Genomic DNA, 24,144 nt, shown 5'->3' with positions numbered 1-24,144 from the left:
GGAACCAATAAATTCAGAGTTCATTACTTAAATGTCTGTTGCCATTGTATCTCAAAGCACAAATACAGAACCACAACGCCTGGGAAAAAGAAAAAAAGAAATAAAGGGAAGAAAAAAAGCGATAGTATTATAAGATCAACATAACAGAGAATTTTAAAAACCTACAATATTCCTATCAAGAATAACACCACTGTATCTTCACTGCACACAGGCTCGTATGCAAGGTTACAATTTTAATGCGTAAGCCGTGAGATAATTTCAGTTTCTTACACACACATTTGCAAAAAAAAAAAAAGTCATCGCGGCTGTGTTTTGTTAAATAAAAAGCAACATAAACGTCTGACTCATGAGCCTAAACGCACGCCTCGGGCTCAACCTTCATTGCAAGTTCTCCCGCATTCAAACCCAACAACACTCAAGTTTGTGTCTTCAGGCTTCCTAATTACTGCTGAGCCTTTTAACATCTTGTCGCTCTAAGTGACTGCGTTCCACTGCGTGAGCGGATTTTTATACAGCCGTTGGAAAGTATTACTTTGTGGTTGGAACAGGAGGATGCAGCTGGTGTCCGACAAAGCACTTTTGCACTAGATACACCTGAGTGAACAGGACCAACAGAACGTCCTGAGAACTGGTGGGCAGTGCAATACCAGAAAGGGGGCGGAAGATGCTTCTTGACAGGACATCAGACACCTGGTGACTAAAGCCCAAGACAGCGAAACATAATATTTTTGGTTACGATTACAAATTCTTTTATTACTTTGCTTTAGTATCACACTTCTACAGAGTGAAATGGACTCTCCCCAGAAAAGTTCCCCTTCCCTGGATTATTTATTTTTAGAGATTATTATTTCAACTGTGTTCCCGATGAACGTGATGAACAGTTCTTTGTTTTGTTCGGGTTTTTTTCATTTGTTTTAAATAAAGAGAAGAATGAAAAGTCTAATAAAGAAACATCTGTAGAGTATTCTTGAGTTAATCAGGTAGCAAAAACTACACGAAGTAAATGAAAATTATTCTTATTTCAAGTCACAGCAAGGCATGGTCAGACACTGTGAGTGTCTCTGTCTTTCCAAGAGTACCTCTAAGCTTCTCACCCCAACCCAAACATAGGGGGTACGAACGCACATTGTCAAGCACTTATTCAGCTGTCAAGTAAAGATCTGAAGTGCAAGGAACACAGGTGCCCTGGTTTGAGCCCAGGGGGCAGCTGAACACTACACAGCCAGACAATCCCCACTCAGCACTGGAAGGAGAAATAAAGCAAAAGACTCGGGAATTGAGATAAGGATGGGGAGGAACGACACACCCATTGCAGCCACTGGCAAAAGACAGACTTGTTAGGGGAAGAAAAAGAAAAGAACATCAATTTAATTCAGACATTAACAACAAGACTTAACAGAGAGCACAACCACATCTTAAAGACACGTCCCCCTCCCCTCCCTCTTCCCGGGCTCAGCTCTGCTTCCCATTTCTCCACCTCCTCCCCTCCAGCGGCGCAGGGAACAGGGGGTGCAGTCGGTCCTCCCACTTCTTCCTCCTTAGTGCCAGGGCAGGGGGGAGGAGGGTGTGGGGCAGGGAGAGGGCTCCTCACACTCTTCCCCCGTTCCAGCGTGGTGCCCCTCTCACAGGGGATCCTCCAGGAACCTTCTCCAGCATGAGTCCTTCCCACGGGCTGCAGTGTTTCCTGAGCTGCTCCAGTCCAGGTCCCTCCTGCATGCTGCAATCCTCCCAGCACCAACTCCAACAGCTGGGGCTTCTCCTCACAGAGTCCTGGTCCTCTTCATGCAGTCACCTCCTCTGGTGTGGGTCCTCCACAGGATGCAGGTGGGCATCTGCTGCACCAGTGACCCCCCAGGGGCTGAGGGGGGTGCACCAGTGCACCTCCCACCCTTCCTCCTCCCTCCTTCCGCTGACCTTGGTGTCCATGGTGGCGTCCTCCTTGCAATTCCTCCTCACGACTCCCACACCACCACCCAGGTTCCCCTTCTTAAATACCTTATCCCAGAGGTGCAGGCACTGCCACTAACTGGCTTGGTCTTGGCCAGAGGGTCTGACTCGGAGCTGGGGGAGCTTTGAGAAGCTTCTCATAGGAGGCTGCTGCTGTAGCCTCTCTCCCTACCAGAAACCCCACCACACCACCCCCCCCCAGCAACATCCCACCCCTTGCCTCTGTGAATCATGTATTTAAGAACTGCCATTAAAATCCACATTCGTTACACAAGAGTATTCACAAACTTCACTCGCATCAACACAGACACAAAAACCCCAAACCTGCCCACACCAAAACAACATTATCACAATACTGAAACACAACACACAAACCCCACCCCTCGTCCCCCCATCACACTTACAGCAGAAATTCCAAAGATCATCCTGCTAGCAGAGTTCAGCCTGTGTTCTCCCCATTACCTCTCCCATTACTATCCCTTTCTCCTTCTATTCCTCTGCCCAGGTTGGGCACCAAGGAGAACTGTAGTGGTTTAAACCTGGCCAGCAGGCAAACACACTGCAGCTACTCACGGGATGGGGGAGAGGGTTGGAGGGGTAAAGGGACACTTGTAGGAACATCTTAACAACTGAAAGAAAATGGTAACAATAATAGAAAGTAGAAACAGGTAATGCAAAATGCAATTGCTTACCACCTGCCAACCGATACCCAGCCTGTCCCTGGCTAGAGATCCCGAAAACCAAGATCCTGAAACTGCAAAACTGGAAGAGAGAGAACAGCCCCCCCCTTCCTGGCTGCCCCTCCTTCCCATACTGAGCAGAATGTTACAGGATATGGAATATTTCAGTGGTTAATCTGGGTCCAGCACTCCGGCCGTGCTCCCTCCCAGTTCCTTGTACACCTGCACACCAGCAGAACACGGGAACTTAGCAAGTCCTTGATGTCTCAGCAACAAGTGAACACATCAGTGTACTATCAGCATTCTTCTCATACCAAATCCCACACTGAATCCAAAACACGGCGCTACTCTAACTGCTAAGAAGAAAAACTAACTCTATCCCAGACAAAACCAGGACAATAGCGAAAAGACGCAACACCCCACAGAGGAGCAGAGCACCCCAGCGAGGAGATCCCAGGCATGCTGATGAGCTAATACCAGAGGTAGAGCAACAAGTAGCTACAACACGAGGTTTGTGAGCCAAGGCAAAACACAGACTGGCGTCTCCTGAGGCTGGAAGCCCAACAGCAGGAATAGATGCAATCGAGGAATATGAACGGTTATATAAGACCATCTGGCAGACGGTGGAGAGATGTTTCTGGCCACTGCACTGTCAGCAGTAAGACTTGAGCAAATGCTGTAAAGAGTAAGCACACAAAGCCTCATTAGATGGTTTTACTATTTGCATTAGGGCGAACTATTGTTAAAGACTGAGCTTAGAGCTCTAACAGACCTTCTGCTACTCATCTTGAACGCACATTAGTGACGATGCTTGCTCCTTCTTATATGAAATAAGTGCTGTGTATTCAGAAGAGTCAGTGACTTACTGCTGATAAATGCTAGTGCACGACGTACCTGCATCAGCTACCTGCGTGGCGTTGGCCCCCGGAGCATGCACAGGGACAGGCTTCACAAGGACTCACAGCAGCACAGAACAGGGGTTTCCTGAAGCACTGTCAGTCCAGAAAAACTCCAGTCTGACAGTCCAGCCTAACACTGATTTAATGGTTTAGTCATACTGAAAGAGAACTCAAGCACAAGCTGACCACACTCACCGCCTGTTTTGTCTTTTTACGTACCAGATACGAACAACGTTGCTTACAATGAGAGATACTGAAGAAGAAAAACCTCCTTAACTCTTTTTGAAGCTAATAAGGCAGCAGTCATTTTCTTTTTGATAAAGTTAGATCATTATCACATACGTTACTCGAGTTTGAAATTTGAAATGTTAGATATCGAAACACATTTTAAAGTTATGATAATATTAAGTGTAGGAAATTTGACTCCAAAATTGCTGTGATTGTTATCAACTACTTTCTGCCATTCATTGAACAATTTATTATTATTTTTTTTTAAGCACAATGCACATTTTATTTTTTCCTACGGCCAGCATGGCAATGTTATAGCTTTTTCCATGCATCACTGCTGTGCAGGCTGTAATCTCCAGGAAGAAAAAAAAAAAAAAAAAAGCAAGTAGGCTGATAAGGGAAGCAGTGCTTCCATTATCCTTCTAAATCCATTTGTGATGCACCCAATCAAGTCATCTTGTGGAAATTATTTATGACTACTGAAAACTTCAAGATGCTTTCAGTATAAGCGATTTTTGGATGTGAATACTGAACAACACATTTCAATAATACAATAATCTACCATTTCTTGGCTTTTAGTGTGATAATATTCCTATGGCACTCTAACAGTTGTGTGTTTTACATTAAAGGGTTATTCTTATTCACAGATATTAAATGACTTTCCCCAGAATGAGAGGCAGCCTGCAGCTGATCTGGGAAGTGAACCTGCATCTCCTGAGGACCACTGACCTCCTTTAAAAGCTTCTGCTTTTATTTTTAGGGATGGGTTCACAGCAAGTTATCAACACACTGCCCACGCTTCCTCTGCAAGGGTAATTTCTTTGTGATATGCTTAAAAAAACCCAAACAACCCACACCTGAAAGATGTCAAGTGTTTCCTTTCAAATCAGGAAATCATCCCTGAGATGTTCTCAGACAAGTTTTCTCTGCATCTCTTCTGTCCATCTGTCTCTCAATAGTACAACTCGCCTCTGGAAGGTTCATTACCTGTTGAGCATCTGTGTGATGAGAATTTCAGCAGTCATTCTCATCAACCGCTTTTTGTGTGCCCCAAAATTGAGTTTAAATAAAAGGTTGGGAATCACAGAGTGGAACTCTGTTGGTCTCCAGTTTACACGCGAGCAGCATGGAGCACATTGCAAGGTATCTGCTAATGGCTAGAAGCTCCTAAAAAATCCAAACCCAGTTAACTCCAGTTTCTGTTGAAAGATTGTGACAAATTTGTACTCTCAAGTAATTTAATTACAACGATACTACATTTCAGGGCTTGAAATTCCAATTATTAGAGTTACTGCCAAGCACTCTCACTGGATGTTGAGCCCTTCGATAATTCCCTTCATAGTACAACTGTGTCAGTATTTTGGTTCTTCCTTATCTGCATGAAAACAAGCAAATTGCTGTTTGTTACAGAAAGTACAGCAAGCTCTGATCAAAACCAGAAAAGCCCAAAACTTTGTTCCTCCTACTCTTCTTACAAGAATGAGCACAGTCCAAAACACCCTTCTGTAAATATATTTAAAGTATCATGCCCACCTGCTGGCTCCCTCGCTACCTAGAATTTGTTTCCTTAAATCATTCACAAATGTGACCACAAATGTTCTGTAACTTGCTCCGAGCCAATACAAATTCATGATTTGACATTTTTGCACACATCAGCGTTCAACTGCTGTAGGCGCACACAGCCCTCCAGCACAGAGGAACCGACAAGCTAACCACAAACAAGATAACAGCCTCAAGTGACCGTGACTTTCTCAAAAAGCTCAGTTGTCACCTGCACGCAGAGCAGGGAGAATTAATTCATCTGGCTGGTTTCTGAAATGGTAGCAATCTGGAGGCTCATATAAATAACTCCAGTAAATGAGGTATTTGCTGCCAGCTGCTGGCACAAGGGATGCTGCGGATTTGTGCGTGTCTGACTGCTCAATATTGAAAAGAATCAACATGAACTCCTGTGGCCAAGTTTCGAATGGTCTGGGACGGTCTCTTCTGCTCATTTATTTATTGCAAAACAGGGAGGAGTCATCTATGCTTGGGTCAGCTTCTCCAGAAACAAAAGAAATAAACGGACTTGTGATCTAAACGAAACGGTTCTTTAATTTTTAAAGTACACAATTAGAGGGTTTGGGGAATTTTTCTTCAGAATATGACAAACAGTATGCACTGACAGTTTCTCATTGACAGAGAAAGTTAACAAAAAGCAGATGTAGCTCAGAATACAGCGACTGCAATACATGCCGTAATTAATCCGGCATTCCAAACAATAAACACAGTGTCAGCAAGAGACTCGCTTTAAAATATTTAAGTCCATTACGTATTGATTGCCTTAGCAACACATTACGGAAAATATTTAGCATTAACAAAGTTGGGTTAAGATAAGCGACACTTAAAGCATCGCATCAGGTAGTCTGTAGGTTCATTAGGAAACCCAGCGGTGAGTGAATGAATACCTGAGGGGAACAGCTGGAGAACTAGTGAACTATAAAGATTCCATTCCTCCATATATTCGCAAGCCCAACATCATCATCACAGCAAACAGCTGAGTTTTTCCAGCTTTATATCTCAGCCTGAGGAGAGCAGCCGCTCATGGGACTGGACATTTTGTGTGCATGCATGCATTTCAGACTGAGAAGTACACAAATATTGTCAACCTTGGCAAATTCTAGAAGAACTAACTAGAAAATAGTGAGGTATGGGAGTTCAGGCATTCAGGTAGAAAATATGTCCACTTAGAAAAAAATGGTGGTAGTGGGGTTTCTTCCGAGATGCTGAAATACCTTGTTTCAAGTTCTATATTCACAGCTTACAGTAAAAAAATTACCAGTGTTAGCTTTCTACTGATTGTTTCTCTATAGCAAAGTTTAAAAAAAAAATAAAAATAAATAAAATCACAGCCCCTTTCCAGCATCTTCTACAAATCTGTCACGTCCTATCTATTTAAACCAGGAAGAGAGAGCAACAGCTGTGGACAAACAACATTAAGACAGCTGAAAATTGTCCCTACAGTTTAGCTGTCTAAATATTTGCAGGAAAAGATGAATTTTCCATTAAGTGTAGAAAAGTCATACTCTATTTTTACTGTACTTGTCAGCTAAAATAAAAATTGATAATTGAATCAATAATAAATGTATGCCACACTCAAAAGGTTGCCTTCGACTGCTTTTACTCTTGACAAATTTCTGCAAATACTTGGTTTTGTTTACTGCTACTACCAGGCATAAGAGTCCTGTCAAAAATGACCTGCAAACTCAAGACTTGCAAAACAAAGGCACTGCTTGAGAGAAACTAGAAAACGTGACCCAGCACTCCCCAAACACTCCCAACGCCAGTGGAACTGCTGAACGTCAATACTGGGCACAGGATTATGTCAAGATTTTAATTAGCATTATGGCCTTACGTACCTCGCTGTCCGGATAAACTTTAGCCTGACAATGCAAAAAAAAAAAAAAAAAAAAAAAAAAAAAAGAAAAAGCTGTATCACTGGGATGATTAAACCAGTGTCAGCTGCTCAGCAAGCAAGGGGGAAAAGCCCATTTTAATAGTACAAGTAGAGCTCTGCAACATTTTCAAAATAAAACTCTTCCGTGGCCCAAACACAAACCCAGTGACTCCCAGACGTCCCCATTGACTCATCCCACCCTCTGGACCTCCACCTTCTCTAGCAGAGGCGTGGTACCAAACTCTCCCTCCCCTCTCAGCAATTTCAGCGCCTGCCCTTGCAACTCAGCACAAGTCTGAGGGTGGATTTTCTACAGCTTTTTCCTCTGCTTCAGCGGGTGGTGAAGCACGGACACGCAGAGCTGTCTTATGCTTCTTTATAACCACTCACTGAACTACTTCAAATATTTGCTCTGTACCTGACCAGCTTTTTTCTCCACCTAATAAGCAACGAAAGGCCAGGGGAGGCACAGCTGAGCTGCTGCACACAACGGTCTGGGTTCAGAAGCCACAGCAAATCGGGGTCCCCTGACGTCCACCAGCAGAACTGTCTGGGACAGCACAAGATTCACCACTGGGATTTAAACACCTAGGCACAGCTGATGGCAGAAGACTGGCTGCGAAATAAGACAACTACACATTGTAGAGGCTGTGGCAGGAACCTTAAAAAAAAAGAAAAACAAACAAACACCAAATATTCTACAAAGTCTCACCCACGGGGAATGCCCCCACCAGCACCGACTCTCACACCAGCTCTGCGCTCACAACGTTTTTCCCTGACAGCAGACAAGAACAGAACACCTAAGGACGCTGCTTGCAGACACCAATTTCGGAATCTAAATTTAGGCACTCAAATATAAGTTACTGCACCTTCATTTTCAGCTGCTGCTCAAGTCAGTGATTGATGACTGTGGTTCAAGTTTTATTTATGAAAATGACAAAAGAGGAAGAAGCAAAAAAATAGGCAAAAAAAATCATCCCTGTCCGTCATTGTATATTGGGGCAAGGAAAAGGCTAATGGCCAAGAGTCTCTTTTTGACCATTTCTCCCTTTGGGCTGACATGCTCTTTACATCACTATTTTTAATAAAATGAGTCAGCCAATCAAAAGTATAATCCATTTTGTCATAAACTCACAGAATTTATAATCTCTTTGTCCTGCGTTTTACCAAAAATTCATGCGACAAATGGCCTTCTCTATAGTAATTTTTTTTGGGGTTTATTTTTCTTCTAACCCCTTCACTCCGGAATGAACCCCGTATTTACTTACAGAATCCAGAAGCCTGTTCCCTTCCCTAGTGCACTGATGTGCACGACTGTGGCTCTCCTACATGGATCCCTTCTTTCAGCATCCTTCAGTAAGCACCTAAATCACCATCACTTCTTTTAAAAAGAAAAAAGTCTTGGAAGTGAAGGAACCAACTATTACAGGTGGTCATTTAAGCCACTCTTGTGGCAGGATCTCGTATACTAGAGCACTGCTGATAGTTACTTAATCTGTCCTGAAAAATCTCCACTACTAGGGCCCCCAAAGCGTATGAACTCACTACAATAATTGGCTGTTCTCCTCCCCTAAAATCCAGGAGAAATCTGACACAAATGTTTGGTTTTAATCCTGTCCTAAGTAGACAGTGGTAACAATCACCTTTTCCCTATTCCCACACAACCTTTTAAAAAAAATTAGGTAACATTACTTTTTTTTTTTTTTAAAAAAAAACAACAACTCTTCCCAATTTCTTTTTTTTAAACATCTCCTTTGCTTTCCCCTGGATTTCCCCAAATTGCCCAAACTCTGAAGATCAGCACCGGTAACTGGAATGATTTCACAGGTGAAACCTCAGTAGTACTCAGTTGCAGAAAAAAAATTTTTTCTCTCTTTATTATACAAACGAAACATGTGCCCCAGTTTGCTTTATTCTGGGATATGGCATCAATCTGCAATACACAGTGACATTTAAATCCCTTTCTTCAATACTATGCACCCGATCTACCTTCTCCAAGCAGCCTGTGTCGAGTTACCGTTACCGAGTTGTTCGGAATTTTGCATTGTTTCTCCAATTTGTTTCGGGTGTAAATTGTGTTTTGTCAACGTGATGCCAGCCGTAGATTTTATAAATACATGCTATTCCATCAATTAATGATCAGTGGAAGAACTGCCCAGTATGGGACAGTACATCATGATATCTAACAGAAGGGAAGATGCTTCACTCCAGTCGTTTTAAGGATGGGAAGTCCCTGGACCTCCTTCGGTTTCAGACAAATTTCCTCTAAGCAGAAAACAACAAATATTACACCCACGTAGTCACGTTGAGCGATTTTTTTTTTTTTCCCCCTTCCCAGAAAGTGTATGCTCATTCTGAAAGTTTAGATTTCTTTGAAGTGACCAAATGTATTTCTATAAACAAGTCAACTCACGTCTGTCCTTCTCCACGTGACAGTACCCACAGGCAGAAAAGCCAACATGAGCTTCACTTCTCACGGCACTCCATCGCAACAGAAACGGGAGATGAGAGATACACAGAACGTACTTTTGCACAGGTACAGCTTAGTATAACGACAAATTTATTGCTAAAAGTCTTGCTGGGAACCGTTTGGCATTGCAATGTTGTAAGCAAGTACCACAAAACAGCTTGTATTTTCCTGAAGCCCAGTATTTTTTCAGCTTGCTGTCTTGGCTATTATTCTCCTCCAGCACTGCAAAGCCAAGCAGTTTACATCATTTGACATTGCACTGGACACAAATCTCATCAGCTGGATGACAGTTGCACTCAAATTTAATCCTTTTTATTGCCGTCTTGTTTTACTTGCACACATTTTAATTCTGGTTTGTGTTTTTCAGTAGGAAGTGCCAATATCCTCAACTCCCATGGTCTAGAAATTAATGTTTTGCATTCCCAGTATTTTAAATCATACATATGTTTTGATGCAAGAAGAGGCATCTGTTAAATGTTTAACAAATTGCAATTGCAGTCATCTAAACTGCATCTTCATGGAAGTAGCACAAAGATAGTAGAGAGGAGAATAACGACATGTTAGGTATTTTATCACTGGTCTAGGACAATAATGGAAGTGCACCAGTACAGTGGTGTGCACCAGCTTTTCCCCAGGAAAAACATCAAGTAGAAACCTCAGAATTGCGCCTGAACTCATTTCCAAGACTAGGATATGTATTGGAAGTCCACGCCAGACACTTATGCACACTGGGCTGTAAACCCCCCTCCCCACTTGCTGGCATACACTTTTTCTCTCAGCCCTACCCGCACATCCTCATCTCTCCACCTCCATTCTGTTTTCCCATTATCTTTATGCCGTCTTCACCACTTGATTATTCTACACTTTCAAAAGCCTCATTGCTGTAAGACTCCCACTCTAATCCCACATTTCCTGTCATTCGTTTGAATCGCATCTAACTCTTGTCCAACTGTCTTCAGTCTCTTCATCAGTCTCATTTCCTCACCGTGTCTCTTGCTTCCCCCATTCCACCTCATTCCCAACTCCTTCCTTTCCCACAGCCTTCCTCCCATTAACAAGAGATCATTTGCCTTTGCTTTTCACAAGAGTTAATACAGTGAGTGTATGTTGCCAACAGTCCTCAGTGACTAGCTTTGGTTGATAAACATTGCCAGATGGTATCAGTCTCACTAGTTAAAACTAGACCAATTCAGCAGCTTCAACTGCTGCCACACAGCCAAAGCTACAGGCTACCAGAGTTCTTGACAAATGTTTACTGTAAAATAACAATTATTCTGTAACTGTTAAAAATCTGGGGGGGGGGGGGGGGAAATAAATAAAAAAATCACAAGAACACTATTTATCCTGTAGATTTCATTCCTTTTAGATCCGACTTGCTTTACAGGAAATGTTAGTCTTGCCAAATAATCAAGGAATGAATACAACGACTAGCACAGTTTATACAAAGTTAAGTTTCTGCAGATGAAAAGCTTAACATTCTGAAAATGATACTATAGTTATTTTTCAGATATTCCTTCCTACTGCTGCTCCAGAAAAATCGTATGATTCAAATGATAGTCTCCAGAGGAAGTCATTAAAGAGACTTTCTATCAATGATGGTTCTGTACGCTTGAACTTGGTCTTTGGCATAGACTCAGTCTATATTTAGAATGCACAGTATTAAGAATGTTTGGAACCAAAGCAATTAAAAAAATAATCAGAATTTTAGTTATAATACAAATATTTCAGAGACAGGACACCTTGTAGGAGTTGCAAAGGTTTGAAGAGGGGAATGTAGTAGCCAGCCCTACCTGCGAGTGCTACTGCCAGCAGGAAAGCCTGCTGTAATACTAGTGGGCATATGATTTTTTTTTTAATTTAAATTTTTTTTTTAAAAAACTATGACAAGATCCTTAAGTAGATTTCTGCTATGCATGCTAGTTTCTTCATGTTTTTGAAAGCTGTTTCGGGGTTCTGGCCTCCTCCAGTCAAGCCATTTTTGTTCCAACTCAAAGCAAAAAATGGAATTGTGTTTACTAACCTAACACATCATTACTACTCACTGACCAATGCTTAATGCATAACTGATGTGTTTAAATTAGCATCCTCAACCAGGCTTGCAGCAAGGTTTTCCTATTAACGGCAAGCTTTTGTATACGAGAAAGCATTAGACTGGCATACAAGAACTTCTCAACATCCCTTGAAACCATTACAATTTAAACATATGGAAGCGGGAGTGAGTTATACGTAACATGAAATGTGACACTTCCCCTTTCTCAACACTTCTCCAATCAAATATGAGAAAAAGTACATGCTGAAAAAGAAAACCACAAAAATATACTATGGGCTTCAACTGACATTTGACACCAAGAGTTTATCTTCTCTTCTGAAAGATACTGAAGAGTACGAGTAATTCCTTCTCAAGAGGAAAAAGCTATTAGAGTAGTAATAGTTAACAGGCAAGATAAGAGCACTACAAGCAGATGACTGCAGCCTCCCCAAAAGCTCAGTTCTAAAGCCTGACAGACTACAACACTTAACTGATGGACAGGAATTACCTGGCCAGCATTTTCTGTGTCCTGATGATGGTCGCTGACAACGCAGGCTATTAATGCATTTTTGTAATCTTATTTCTTTGGAGAACGCCTATTTGATTTTCATCAGGGCAAGATCACGTCGGATAAACCAATACTGAGCAAGTCAGAGGACAAGTTACAATCCAGCATAAAATAACTGAGCAAGTATTCCTCCATTTTATAAAGAGCTGCCAAAAAGAGGGTACTCTGCATTTCAGATTAAATAACTCTTCAGTTTTATTTCACCTAAACGGCATGATTTATAAAAAGCTACATAGGATGCCCCATTGATCAAATCAGTTTTTATGCACGGAGAAACGCAAAATAGCTTTAGTTTTGCTGTAAAAAAGTCAAGCACTAAAATAAGTTTAACAGAAAAAATTTGCCGTTTCCCAGATCATGTCCCAGATCTGGCTGAAATTTTATTTTATGAAGCAATTGCAGATATAAAACCTGGTCTTTTTTCCTGCTTCAAGTCACGTTAGGATTTTGAGGAAACATTACAGAGCACCATTTATCTCCTGACAGAGCTACCTTCACTACACAGAACCTCACTGTTGTGAAATTCATGTGCTTCTAAGATAACGAGTATAATTTTAAAAAACCTCTCCTTAATATACACCATTATCAGCTGGACAATTGCATAACAGGATGAATCTTTTTTTCTGGTTTTTAGTGAGGTCAAATAAAAGCTGCAAAAGAATTCTGCTCCGTGCATAGAGCGCTGACACAAAATACCCAAACCAACAGTTCTGTTGTCATGGGCACCAACAAGGAAAAGGCATTTAAATGCCAAGATTTTTTAAGAAAACCTTTACTGAATTGGTATAAAAGTCAAACCTACAACTTTATACCTTGGGAACCAAAACTAAAAAGCTTTAAGAAAAATTCTGCTGACAAAACCCCACCGGCCTCAATAAACCGGGAGCCCCGAATGCCCCCTCCATCAGCGGGTCTGACACCAGGGCATGCCAGGCTGGAGAGCTGAGCTGCCTAGCAGGTAGCTATGGAGGCAGAGGGACAGACCTTAAGCATGCACTAAGGCAAGAGAGATACGACCACAACTGTGCTACTTAGCAGCTGTGAAAACAGTTCTGTCTACCCTGATTTTCTTTCTAGCAGAAGTAGTTACTAGCCTTCCCTTTAAGGGTGTTGGAAAATGCACAACTGAGGGCACCTTTATTATTCTTCACAACATACAGAGTAAGGTTGTCCTGGGGGTGATCAAAAAACTATTGTGCCTACTGCTATTACGTGATGTTGTCTCAAACTGACCCACTAGGATTCCATTTCCACTTGCAGATGAGAAAGACGTGGAGTAATTCCAAAAGCTCATCTAGTAGCACCTTGTTGTTGATTTACATGTAACCAGGTGAAGAGCTCCTCTCCTGAGGGAACGGGTGCCTGCAGCACAGAGTCACCAAATCACCACCCCTACCCACCTTCACAGACTGGTTACTGGCAGGGGGACTCTTTCCCTCGCCCAGCAAAGCTGGTGATGCACACGAACAAGGGAAGGCACCCAACAGCACTGTAAGCGCCTGACCCAATCCTCGCATCGGCAGCAGCGTGGCAGAGCTCCAGCTGGTTTACAGTTTGCTATTTTCTTAGCAAGACATTGGGCAGTTTGAGCCTGTATTTCCATTTATATGCACCGATATCCATGCTGGAGACAACGGAAATTAAAACTTGATCATGAATCAATACAAAGGTTACCTTTGTTTTTAATTAGCATCTAAGCATTTCAGAGGCCTAGGTGCTCTCTTTGCTGCATCACTTTTCATCCCTAGTTAAAGATGACAGAACAGGCTGTGACTGTTCACAAGTGGACATCACATGCTTTGGGTTCCCATCAAGAATTAAGGTACAGCCTTGCAGGACAGTTGGCACAATTTTCAAAAGCATCTCAGTGGATTAGAAGTTCAAGTTTGTCAACAAGCTCCACGTACCACTGCAGGTCTCCAAGGTCCTGATTAATTTCACCCCCCATCCCCATCTCCCTCTTTTTTTCTTCTTTTTTGATTGAAGCTTAAGGCTCTAAGCCAATTAAGTAGCTACTCATAGCACTGAGTTTAAGGTAGAAATATTAGCTGATGACATCCCACGTTCACTCTCTTCCACTCCAGTTGCGTTCAGGTTTTTTTGTGAGAACAGCAGAAGCTACAATTATTCTAACTAGAAACAGCACACAGATGAACGTAGGTCAAGAAAAGAGTCAACCAAAACTATGAAAAAATTACTGTTACAGCACTTGTTCCATTAAAAAGTCCGAAGTATTTGGTAGTCCTGTGATACCGTATGACTTTCTCAGGTGGGGCAGGCTCAGCATAAAGCTCAGTGCATTATCCCATTTACAGAAAGACAAACTATAAACCCCTTTTACAGCAATTTATAATGAGAAGTATTTTTCTTAATCTTAAAGTCTGATAAATTTACACAGACACGCACTAGAAAGTACACAAGCTATTCCAACACATTAAGCTCCATCCAGACACCTCCAGACACACTAGAAGATGTTACGATGCTGTTTAAAAGCTCACATAACCCCTACAGAATGATGCTACAGAGGGTTATTAACTCTTCCATTTTCACTGACATTTATTCGTAAAATATCAGGTTAGAGTATGATCACCGACGATGTCTTACATCCATGAGTACATTGGAACAAACAGTTTGAGGTGTTATCCAGAGTTTTATTGCCATGTGTTTCACTGAAATTTCTACTTTGGCTAGGCAGTCTCTCCTTTGTTCAAATATAGCATTCAGCTCGCTTCCAGTACTGAAAACAATATTGCATAACAGCCAGGGATGCGTTTAAGAAATGCTGTAATCTCTCCACGGAACACGTGTGTAAATTATGAAGTGTACTTGCCAGTTGTTTGTGTCCCATGTGCAGACAATGCTGAACTGCTCTTATGTTAACCGTTTCTCCATGTATGATATTTTACTAGAATAGATTTAGCACCAAGAGTACTCTTAAAGGTTTTGTTGACAAACTGAATTGAGAAAATGAAGTATTTCTAAAGATAAAAAGAAAATAGCTGAAAAGCATCAAATCAGATTGGAGATTTATCACAAAACCTAAGAAGAAATAAGCATTGTATTTGTACATAGTCATAAGGCTGCACCACCTGATGCCACATCTCCTCTACCTCCCCTCTTCCTCTCAAAATGCAAACATCAGCTTTTATTACAATATTGGGAAACAATTGGAAGTTGGCTTAAAGGTCTGAAGCAACAAACGCAGATTACATTTTAGCTTATTCTTAATATCTAAGACAGTAACTCGCATAGCAGTTTGGCCTTAAGCTGACCATGTAGTAACGTTCCTTTTAACAAAAAAGTAAGTCTCTAGCTTTTATCACAATGCCTCCTGGAATGTGCAAATCAATTCCCACGTGTCTAAAAAAACATTCAAATAAATGTGAGAAATATTTTCCTATTTTCGTTGAAGTCTCTCAGTACAGTTACTTGCCTAAACTATAGTATTACAGTTGCTAACTTTATTTTGCATAGTGTCTCAGCAGCTTAAGATGCCATGAAGGAAATTCCTGCTTGCAAGATAGTTTGCAAAAGGCAAAGTTCAAGGAAAAAGCATGAAACCAAATTGCCAGGCGATGGATGCCAGCAGTGCCCGCTATCAGTTATTGCTGCCAGCCTTCCAACATCCCCAGTGCCACTGTGCTTCCTCCCCGCCTGCCACTCCCCTCAGATATTAACTTGACACGTCATGTACCTGCCTTACCTTTGAGTTATGCTAATGAAAAATAGCATGTAGTAAATGTTCGATAATAGAAACAAGTTTAAATTTTTAGAGTTACTGAAGCCTGGTTTTTGAAACAGAAGATGAAAGAATAAAAAGAAAAATCAGGTGAGGAAAAAAAACCCCACATAAACAGAATAGGGACCAGATATTTTTTTTTATTAACCAACTTAAAATGCATCAGTAATAAGAGGGGGAAACCAGAAGCATATAAACAAAAAGAAAACAATAACCCAACAAACCTCAAAACCAGAAACAGTAAATTAAAGAACAGGTGAAATGAAGTAACAGCACCTCAAAAAGAAAACAAGACACGAGTGGGTAACTTCAACAGATGAAGTAACTAAAGGAGAACTGAAGATTTTAATCCGAAGAAAACAGAAGAGGAATGAAAATATGAAAAGAACAGGAAGAAGAAAGAGAACTACAGAAGTTCGGTAAAAGCAATCCTTTTAAAAAAGTGAATGGAGAAGAGACCCCTGCTCTGCAAGCCCAGTTTACTTCACGTGTCCCCTTACCACCTTTTTTAACCTCTGAAAATTTTCCCTGCTCCAGCTCTCTGAATGAATTCTTGCCTAGAGCCACTAAGTTTCCAGGAGCTGCAATGATTCTTATGCTGGTTGTTACCCAACGCTACTTCAAGGCTGTGTCTGCATTCTGAGCACACGCTTATCCCCACAACGGCTGATGAAATACAAAAGCATGTACCTGTATAGAGGGGGAAAAGAATTAAAATAAAGAAAGAAGAAGAGTAAGGAATGTGGGTGAAACCTGAACTCGCATAGACCCGGTTCTTAAAGTTCCTAAAGAGCACCTTAAACATCAGCAAGTACTGCTACACTCACCTGAGGATACAGGTATCACCGAGGATGCCATTAGGGTTAAAACAGCCCCTGTTTGTGCAACTACAGCATTTGACCATTTAGGATTTGGCAATCTACTCAACTCTTATACTGCTGAATAATCTTTAAAAGACAATTAATAGCATTCCTAAGGAACAGTAACCATAGCAAAGAGAAAAAAGTGTGTTGAGAGCAAAAGGGGGAATAAGATAGAAAAGTTGCTGTCTCTCAGTTTGGTCTTTTAATTCATTGGACTAGAGAAGATCTGAAACCTCCAAAACATGAGATATTGGCATGCCCTGAGCTCTCGAGCGCCCACGACAAGCGAAGCAGACCATGCCAGTGCTGATGGTTTCATTACTGCTGGACATGAATCAGTCATTACAGAAGTGCTTTAAATGGTTTCAGTTCCCTCCCTGAAGCCTTAATGTTACAGAATCTCTTTGTCAACCTGAACAAACGGCTTCCTTAAAGATGCTACTGGAAGATTTATATCTGTTTGTGTATTTTCTAAACATGTATTTCAAAACACTTTAACCCTCATCACCCCTCGTGGCTAGAGGAAGGCTGCAGCATCTGGTGTTCGTTAAAGTCAGGAAATTCCTGGTTTGCTCTTTATGAAACTGCTGAGAGTTGATAATTTATTTTTTAATTCTAGCCTTTGCAAACAGCTATTTTAGCAATTTCATATTAAACAATAAATTTTAATTAGCAAAACTTTTAATTTCCGCCTATGATAAATCCAGAAATTAGTCTTTTACAATTCAAAAAAATTCCAGAAAATATTTATCAAGTTTGAGTTAATGAATTACCATTATGATCCTCATTATACAGTATTTTGCAATCATTAATTAAAAGGTTGTTATCCATATAACACAGAAAAGAAAGAAGTTAGCAACTTCCAGCTCATTTACTCAGTGCTTCAGCTTCATCACAATTTTTTTTTTTTCCCCAAGAGATCATAAAAAGATTCTGGGTCTCGTCCAGAACTTAAATTTTCAGATCCTTGCTGAACCTTATGATGTGTACCTTGTCTGCAAATTTCCATACCTGTGCGTTGTAGTTAGGACGAAAATATGTACTCTGTCCTTAATGGTTTAGTATCAACCATCTCACATTGGAAACTGAGAGCAGCAGGGAGAAGAACACTTCATTAAGCCCGAAGTGTTTCATGGCAGACTGAACACGACAATCAACAGCACAGCTAGAGAAGTCTTCTTAATTTTTTTTCCCCCCTCACATTTCGGGAGGAAAGATGTGACTGACTGATGGCCACAACATACATGCACAGACTGTGAAGCTACTGAAACTGCAGGCAAATTAGACTGGAAAATGATATAAAACTCTAGACCAGACCAAACTGCTGGAAAATTATATATAAAAAAAATAAATCTGGTAACACTGGATTGTGCTAGGGTACAGCATATGGCTTGGGTACAAGACTGTCCATCGCTAACTGCTTCTCCCTCACCTAAGGACTGGTTATCAGGCACCCAGTTACCAGCCAAGGGGGCAGGGAAAGATAACACGGTCTGAGTCCCCAGAGAGCAGAGCAGTTCTTTGTTGCAGAGTCTCGATCCCAGAATGTCATGAAGTGAAGCTAGACTGTGTTAAACACTTAGAATATCTTCCCTACATAAACAGCTGTCGTAGCTGGAAATGGAAAGATACAGAACTGCAAACAATCGATGCCAAGTGTTAACAGACACGTTTAGTTCACAAGAAATAAGAACCTCTAGGTTAAGGATTTCTTTGTACGCACATTGTGATTTGGTGTCTCGGGTGTATACGTACACACAACTTCCCAGAGCAAAGGAAGCCAGAGAGTACAAGTCTTCCCTCTCGAGCCACCCTGCAGCCCACAAGCATTTCAAAGAGTTTTTAATACTACAGCATATTGCTAAAACGCCCGGTTTGCAGCCCATCACTATCTAGTTTCTCTTGGCATAAAGACTTCCCAAGATAATCCTGCTGCAGATGCACTCAGCCTGTCCAGCTGTTATTATTTGCTCCCTCCCCTCAATTTTTAGCTTTATCATCAGCTCATCACTTTTAGCTGTTTTATTTCCCCCGGTATTCAAATTCATTCCATATACCGATAGATCTTCACAAATCTACTATTCTCTTTGAGATGACCAAAAAAAAAGTGTTAAATTAATCTGCATATGAAGCTACATCTCTAAGTACCGACGCAGAACCCCAGCCAGCCACCCCTCACCCCTGTTTTCATGGCCTTTCATCCACACTTCGCTCCTATTTAAATAAGCCTAGTTCTGAAGGTAAGAGAACAAGTGTAGGTACTGCTTTATTTCTTCTTTTCTTCCCTCGGAACAAACTGTTCTGCCTCAGCTTCCTGAGCAGCTTTACCTGTGTATCAATCTCACCGTGGGCAGAGCCCACGTTTGCACGGAAACCTTGTCACTCCCACGTTTCTATAAATTGCATCGGTTCCACAGCTGAATATACACCTACACGACACCTACATTTCTTCCAGTCTGAATCCCTTCCCTACTTTTCGCCTGTTAAATAATATTCTTTTTCCACATAAGGAGAAGGGAATAAAGAAATTTGTATTTCAATACCGTGTGGGAAAGCACCTTAAAGACTGACTCTTAATTTACGCCATAAAAATGTCATTAATCCTGCACCTTTCTAAAGGGGTTATTTTTCTTTTCATGAGAATCTTCATTTACAGAGGTCGCTCCCACATCTCCACCGACACATCCTAAATATAACATACGGAGATATGACTTGAACTCTGCTTTCTTGAGTTTTAATATATAGCAACACGAACAGAAATACATGTCACATTAAAAATCACTCCCAATTTAATTTCTCCTGCAGAACAGGAAATAAATATTACTTTCATTCAGTCACAGCTATGATTCCTTAATTCCAGATTGTATACTTGATTCACATCAGTAGGCTGTATTTCCAAAAGCAGCATAAATTAAACGACATAACACTGGCCATTCTTAAGAAACAGCTCTACTTAGGTTTCTTAAAGAAACCAAGAAAGCCTGCAGACTGTCTGTCATGGACATAATGAGTATATATTGTTCTAACTGGGCTTGATCAACACACATTTTTGTACTCTAAAGAAACAAGCAAAAAACCCTGCAGAACACCCACTAATCTACAATGTTATCAGAAAGACTGTAAAATCAATTGTTCAGCTTAGAGGCAGAATTATACAGAAGAAAGTGCACGTGCTAAAAGACAGTAAGTAAAATATTACTGATAAAAAAAGTACTTGCAGAAGTGCAAGCTACTTAAAATGGGTTTGTGTGTCAAATACCAATATAAAGCTGAGATAACTTCAACAAGATTCCTTATAAAAACAGCAGAATTAAATTAAAATATTTCTAGTGTCCTGTATTGATATAGCGACTCTAAAAACAGAATTGTTTATTCTATGGTTTTTACTATAAGAACAAACGTCACTCCATAAAAATAACACAACAAAATACCTTTTTTCGATTTTGCTCCAATCTTCAACTTCGATGGCCAAGCGATCTGTGTATTTGTTTCTTCCATAATCTGTTAAAAGAAAGCATTTAGGAAACATTCAGTCAAAAGTTCATTTATTGAAAATATGATGTTCACCATTTTCAAATCTGTTGACAATTATTACTCATAAATATGGCACAAGCCATTAAGTACTTTTCTGGTTTTCTTGAGAAGAATTTTTGCCTGGTCATAGGTGGAGCTGTTCTGATCATTCAAACGGAATCCAAAGAACAAACCAAGATGCACACAGTTTCCATCAAGTTCAAATGACCACTACTAGGTACAGTATGCTCTAGGTCCATCTCGGAAGGAATTTCAAAGCTTCACAAGCCATTAAAAAGATTTCTTTAGTTATAAGATGGCTTCTAAGTGAAGACCGCCAAATTTAAACCAAGTCCTTTTGAGACTGCGTAAAAACCAGCAGTTTGCCTTCACAGGTTCTTTATTGTTGACTCACCTTTACCTGAAAGTAGCTTTCCATGGCCAGCCTATCACGACTTCAAACATTTTCCTTCTTGGTTTAGCAGTTCAGAGTAGAGATGGGACATCATTTATTACAACACAGTGTACAACCTATTTGCAAATCTCTAACTAGTCAACTAGGGAAAAAACCCTACACACACACACACACTTGGACTTTGAAATCCGTGTAGTCATTCGGCTCAACATATACTCTCATTCTGCTGCCACCTTTGTTTTAGTGAGCAAGTCCACTAGCCACAGGCATATTATACTGAAATCTAGTACTGGCACAGAGCCACAGTGTGTCACTTACACATTTAGTAGTAATACAAGAGAAGGAACTGAAAGACAAAGACTTCATACATACGAATTGAAATTCAGTTCTAAGAAACGCTGGGCATATCTACTGAGACTAAAGAATTTCTCTTTTATATTGAGATCTCATCCAGAAGTATGAGGTCACACCCCTCATCACACTTGAGAGATGAGCTTATCTGATCATCACAAGTAAGACTAGAGAATGTCATCATCACAAGAACCTGAAGAAATTAGAAAGATCTGCCAATGTTAGTCCATAACAAGATGGTCGTAGGATGCTAAGAAAGTTTATCTATTAAATATCATGCAAGACTGAACCAGACAAGGCATTTTTTTAATAGAGATGTTGATTTTAGAAGGCCCTCATGAATTTTCACCTGGAACAAATTGTCCATTTCTGCTCCTGCATGGAAAAGATTTTGTACAGGAACAAGAGTGATCAGTTTGCTCAACTAATGTCAATTAGAAGGGGTCCTACAATCGTGGTCCTAGAACCACTTCCCTTGGTCTGCTGGGTCATACTATTTTAGATAGTGAGTCTATATAAAAGTACATAGAGGGAATAATCAGTATTAAGGAGATAATTTAACACATGACATGGTAACAAGTAAACAAGTGCTCACTGTAAAGTTAGCCTCTAAACTAAAAAACCCCTTAAATCAGAATTGAAAGAATATTTGATTGCAGTAAGTAGGATGGAGGTAGGAAAAGGAGAGAGAGCTTTTCAGATGGCAATACTCAGGGTCTGGTTCCTCCCGTATAAAAATATTTGTTCAATTTCCTCAGAAGGACTAAAAAGAAAATTAATAATTGTGTTATTTTGATTGCTGATACAAATGAGAACTACAATAGACAAAAAGCAGACACAATCCAAAATAAGTCAGCTCACCAAAATGGAGGGGAGGGGGGAATTAAGCAAAGCAGTACATGATAATAGTTTTAGTCATCTGAAACAAGCATAAGCAATAACCGAAAAATTAAATTTCCAGAATAATCAGTAAGTTTTCTGTAAGTGTAACTCCGAACTAAGGCAGACTTCTCCAACAGTTCTTAATTCTTATCTTCTACATGCAAATCCCTAGGACATCACAACAACTTCCAGATTAGTACACCATGTGGAAAAATTGAAAGTGTCAGCCAGACTTCATTATACTGTATTTTTGGTTTCAGCAACTATTGGATAATAAGTTGCAGCTGAAATAAGACATTTCCACAAGGGTGAAATTCTATCAGCAACATACACATACTTTCACAAATTTCCAATCCAGATGTGAAAAAAGCTATTTCAAAGAATTCACTTGTGTCTGATAGAGGGGCTTTGGGCCAGGATTATTCTGAATTGTGCAACAGGCAATGAGATACACAGAAAATAGGAAGGCTTTAGATAAAAGGAGGAGAGAGATGCTAAAACAAAGACTGGCGCAGGACTGCATTAAAGAAGATCCAGCATAAAAGGAACCACAAGAGAGGAAACAGAAGAGGAGTGAAGGAATGTCATTCACGACAAGTGTTACATCCCATCAGTCCTTTACCCTCCTAATAAAGTTTGGAGGCTTCTTGAAGAAATTAAATCCTCCCAGTTTCTCATGCTAACCCAAAACAAACTGAAAGGGCACAACTGTAGAGATGCACACATTCTGGGGACACACGCCAAAGCTGCCAACGAGATCTTCAAAAGGCAAAGAAGCCTGACTGCCAGCCACTGAGACGTGGCCACCTGATATCCTTAAGCTCTTTGGGGAACGCAATGCTCAAAATTACCACATTAGACCAGAAAGACAACTCAGTTTGGGACACTACAAAGAGGAGTTTATCTCCTGTCTTAGGCAGTTAGGAAAAAAAAAAAAAGTCTGGATGCATTTAAATGAAGTGCATTTATTGAAGTATGAAAATGCTCCGACTATGTGCTGGCTTTGAACTCCAAGCAGTAACTTTGATCAGTTCCAAGCTGATTGCAATAACAATCCTTTCCCCAATAAAAAAAAAAAAAAAAAAAAAAAGTACTTTTTGCTGCAGCACTTATCTTTTCACCAGTGAAAATAATTTATCTTGCACATAAAACAATCTGAGAACGTTAACTGCCTACAAACACTTGCAATAGAAATTAACTTCGGGGTATTTTTTGAGAAATCAAGGCTTTCATAGGAACCCCTAAAACAAGTTTAAACTGTTTGCTTAATTATTTATTGTATTAATTTTATTATTTATGTATCATTTATTGTAACAGCTGGAGTGTCACAAAGCTCTAGAAAAACAAGAAATTGAGTTTTTACCATAGCTGTTAAACTTTAAGGTAAGATCATGTTGAGAACTGTGCGACAATAAAACTGCACAGTGCACATGACCGGTGCATCAACTTTTATTTCTGTTTTACCGTTCTAACCCGGGCAGTTTTAATTGTCAGCATTTTATTTTTTTTTTCCTGAAACAAATTTGGAATAATTCCATAAAAACCTCAACTGCATGCTGCAATGGAATAGTTTTATTAGGAAAAACTCAGTGTTAGGCCACATACCCTGACAACAGCAGTACTGCTCTCCAATGAACAAAATGGAAAACAGAACTCACTTTACAAGTAATACAGATCTAATACATGTATTTTAATTGTATAAATACTTTAGTTACAAAACCTTTAGGGGAAATTCAGCCTAGGGATGACTGAATCAGCATGTGTGATCTCTGTGGAATAGCACCTCTGCTCAGGCTGCCCTTCTTTTCATATTAAGTATGTGGTAGAGTCTATACTACTCAGTTCTCGCCTTGAGGCATCAACTGACCAAAGGGAACAGACCTATTTGGCAGCAAGATTAAATCCCATATTAAAGCATCTCATGCTTCTTCTCAAAATGGGGGAAATCCTAAGAAATTATCTATCTACATCTTCCCTTCCGCCCTTTTCCCCAAGAGAAACTGCAGTGTTTATGTAGCCAGAAATATGTAAGCTATTCTTCGTGGAGACCATACAAAAGATGACAAGATACTGGGAGATACCAAGAAAACAGATAAAACTGTGCCCTGACCCGGGGGAAAAAAA

General features: G+C 40.4%; 1 protein-coding gene across 2 annotated transcripts in view; it reads right to left on the bottom strand.

Moving 5' to 3' along the window:
- BICC1 (BicC family RNA binding protein 1) overlaps positions 1–24,144 on the bottom strand; it is a 71,541-nt gene that overhangs the window by 34,633 nt on the left and 12,764 nt on the right. For both annotated transcript variants that reach the window (XM_026851985.1, XM_026851987.1), the window contains exon 2: positions 20,291–20,360. In XM_026851985.1, the coding sequence (XP_026707786.1) occupies positions 20,291–20,357 (67 nt within the window). In that variant the 5' untranslated portion in view covers positions 20,358–20,360. The remainder of the gene's footprint in view (positions 1–20,290; positions 20,361–24,144) is intronic.

This window comes from Athene cunicularia, assembly GCF_003259725.1.
Source record: "Athene cunicularia isolate RWA chromosome 6 unlocalized genomic scaffold, athCun1 chr6_part2, whole genome shotgun sequence".
Classification (NCBI taxonomy): Eukaryota; Metazoa; Chordata; class Aves; order Strigiformes; family Strigidae; genus Athene; species Athene cunicularia.
This window is presented reverse-complemented; position numbering and strand designations above follow the sequence as displayed.